This window comes from Salvia splendens, chromosome 4, assembly GCF_004379255.2.
Source record: "Salvia splendens isolate huo1 chromosome 4, SspV2, whole genome shotgun sequence".
NCBI classification, from domain to species: domain Eukaryota; kingdom Viridiplantae; phylum Streptophyta; class Magnoliopsida; order Lamiales; family Lamiaceae; genus Salvia; species Salvia splendens.
Window position 1 is genome coordinate 37627808 of NC_056035.1, and position 2551 is coordinate 37630358.

The window sequence follows — 2551 nt, forward strand, 5'->3', positions numbered from 1 at the left end:
ATATCAAAGACCTAACTTAAAAATTATGAATAAAGAATGAAAATATGGTAGTTTGGAAAATCAATGCAAAAGTGAAAATTATTGATGATGAAGATGATGAGAGGTTGTATGATAATTTGATCTCATGAATTTGAATAAATGAGATGCGACGAATGATGGCGAAGAATACCGACGAAGGAGTTATCAGAAACTATGTAAAATTATAAGCAAACGATCGGAAAATAAGGATTAAATAGCTTGAAACATCTACAATGTCAAAAATTAAAGATCGCTATTCTTCTTTTTAGGATACATCTACAATATTTTATAAAAAATTAATAGTATATTTCCATCCCAAATTTTTAACTCACAATATGTTATGTAATATTATTTGATAAGTTAATAGAAAAAAATAATTAGCGTAAAATAGAGAAAATAATATCTCCAATTAGAGAAATAATATGATTTTAAATTAATTAAATGGACAATGTCTACCGGCTAACCACTGGAAAAATTCAAATAAATATTTTTTTTAAAGTCGAATAAATATTTTCCATTTTCGCAAAAATATCTGTGTATATATATCGCCTCGCAGTTTGCTTGCTTACGAATCCACCTTAAACCCTAGCGCCGACTCGCCATTTCTGCCCCTCTCTGTCTAAAACCCTAACCAGGTAATTCTTCCCCCTCCTTCCATTTTGTAGATACTGTGAGACTCATGAGTGTGAGTGATTTTATTGCTTATGCTGTCCATAATCTAGAGAGTTAGAGAGTGATTGTAGCTGATTTTAGCTCAGATTAGGCGAATTTGTTCATTTATTCCTTTTTGCAGATTCTTGTAAAATGGCGTGCTTCAACAAATTCGGAGCCACATTGAAGCAAAGCATTTCTGCGAGCAGCGCAATGAGCGCTCAATCTTCCATGCTTAATGCTATCCGTTGCGTGTCCTCGAAGCTTTTTATTGGAGGTTTCATTTTCTTAAAGCAATTATCTTACCTTTTATAATAATTGGGCTGTTGATGTTAATTCGTTTGTTCATTTGTGGTATATGCTTTATGTTCTGATATAGGTCTCTCATATGGAACTGATGACCGGTCTCTGAAAGATGCTTTCACCAGCTTTGGTGATGTTACAGAGGGTAAGAGAAGCATAATAGATCCAGTGTCATTTTTTAGTTGCCAGAGTTGAAAACATGTGTTGTCTCTGAATGTGTGTGTATATATGATGTATTTTGGGTGAAGATGAGAAAGGTTCATGTATGACATAGAAATCATGTGTTCCGGCATTAACTTTGGGTTCAAAAGATTAATTTTTTCTTGATTTGAAGGCTTGTTTGTTTGGTGATATTTCAATGTTTAAGATATTTGTCATGCCAGAATCCTTTAGGTTCTGATTATTGTGATACTTTAGGAATCTTGAATTGGGCAGATATAGTATTTTTTTGTTATCAATTTGCAAAGTATTTATTGCATCATTATTTTGATCTCTCTAATAAATTCGTTTATCCAACAAAATAATTAAATAGCATCTGCTTTCCTTAGTGTTTGTGTGAGAACTTTTCAAAAATTGGGATTTGGATCCTTTGTTTTGTGAAGTTATAATTGCATGAAATCATTGCTTTGAGTTATGAGTTGTGTGAATTGAGGTGGTTTCACTGAAGTAATTGGCAATGACAATGGTTTTATGGTCTGGTTCATGTATTCTTACTATATCATTGTTGTTAGGGAGTACTTTTCTTTGGTTTTTGAGGTGCGGCTTGGCTCTGGATTTTCTTTTCCTTCTCTTCACTTTTTGTTATGATTGCATCATCACATTTTTTATCTTCTTTTTTCCAGCAAGAGTTATTACTGACAGAGAAACTGGGAGGTCGCGTGGATTTGGCTTTGTGAATTTCTCATGTGATGAATCTGCAACTTCAGCACTCTCAGCCATGGATGGACAGGTGAGTTTAGGTTGTTTAGAATGTTTATTTTCCCCCTAGGCCTAAATCCTAAACACTCATTTATAATACAGTATTAGATTTAAACCCAACAAGAGTTCTAAACATCAAAATTTTGACCCCACCTTTTTAATTTGGTGCAAGTTACACATGCCCAAAATTTTCTGGCGAATAGATTTTGACATGGCTAATCCTATTTACATATGACCAAGTATTCTGATCCAAGCATGATATATTTCTAGTTAAAAAAAACTCTCATGCTGTTAAGACTCTTCTCCTTTTTCTGATGTTGCCACTTCCTATGATGTAGGAGTTGAACGGCAGGAACATCCGTGTCAGTTATGCACAGGAAAGGGCTCCTCGCACTGGTTTCGGTGGTAATTATGGTGGTGATCGCGGATCAAATGATCAATTCTAATTTATAATTCTGAGCTTGTTCTATCATCTTTATAGGGATGAAAAGTTCAAAAAGGATTCTGGTCGTTGCATTGTGCCTGCAAACTTTGCTTAGCAACTTTTTTCATTGTAGTATAGAATCTGAATATTCATCCATGTGATCATATATGTATGATTATTTGGGAACTTTGAGTATTAGTATTATAGTGTGCAATTTTCTATTCTATTTCTCTTTAA

General features: G+C 33.6%; 1 protein-coding gene across 1 annotated transcript; it reads left to right on the top strand.

Annotated features, from left to right (window-relative positions):
* Positions 1-518: 518 nt before the first annotated feature.
* Positions 519-2551, top strand: LOC121799842 (glycine-rich RNA-binding protein 4, mitochondrial-like). The gene is made up of 5 exons (XM_042199345.1): positions 519-653; positions 812-946; positions 1049-1117; positions 1815-1921; positions 2229-2551. The coding sequence occupies exons 2-5, from the start codon at positions 823-825 to the stop codon at positions 2334-2336; spliced, it is 408 nt and encodes a 135-aa protein (XP_042055279.1). The 5' UTR covers positions 519-653; positions 812-822; the 3' UTR covers positions 2337-2551.

Bases quoted from the DNA above. Each gene is read 5' to 3' on its own strand.
- LOC121799842 (XM_042199345.1), top strand. From the start codon at position 823: ATGGCGTGCTTCAACAAATTCGGAGCCACATTGAAGCAAAGCATTTCT. The intron at 947-1,048 runs GTTTCATTTTCT...GTTCTGATATAG, and splicing joins CTCGAAGCTTTTTATTGGAG to GTCTCTCATATGGAACTGAT. The intron at 1,118-1,814 runs GTAAGAGAAGCA...TCTTTTTTCCAG, and splicing joins CTTTGGTGATGTTACAGAGG to CAAGAGTTATTACTGACAGA.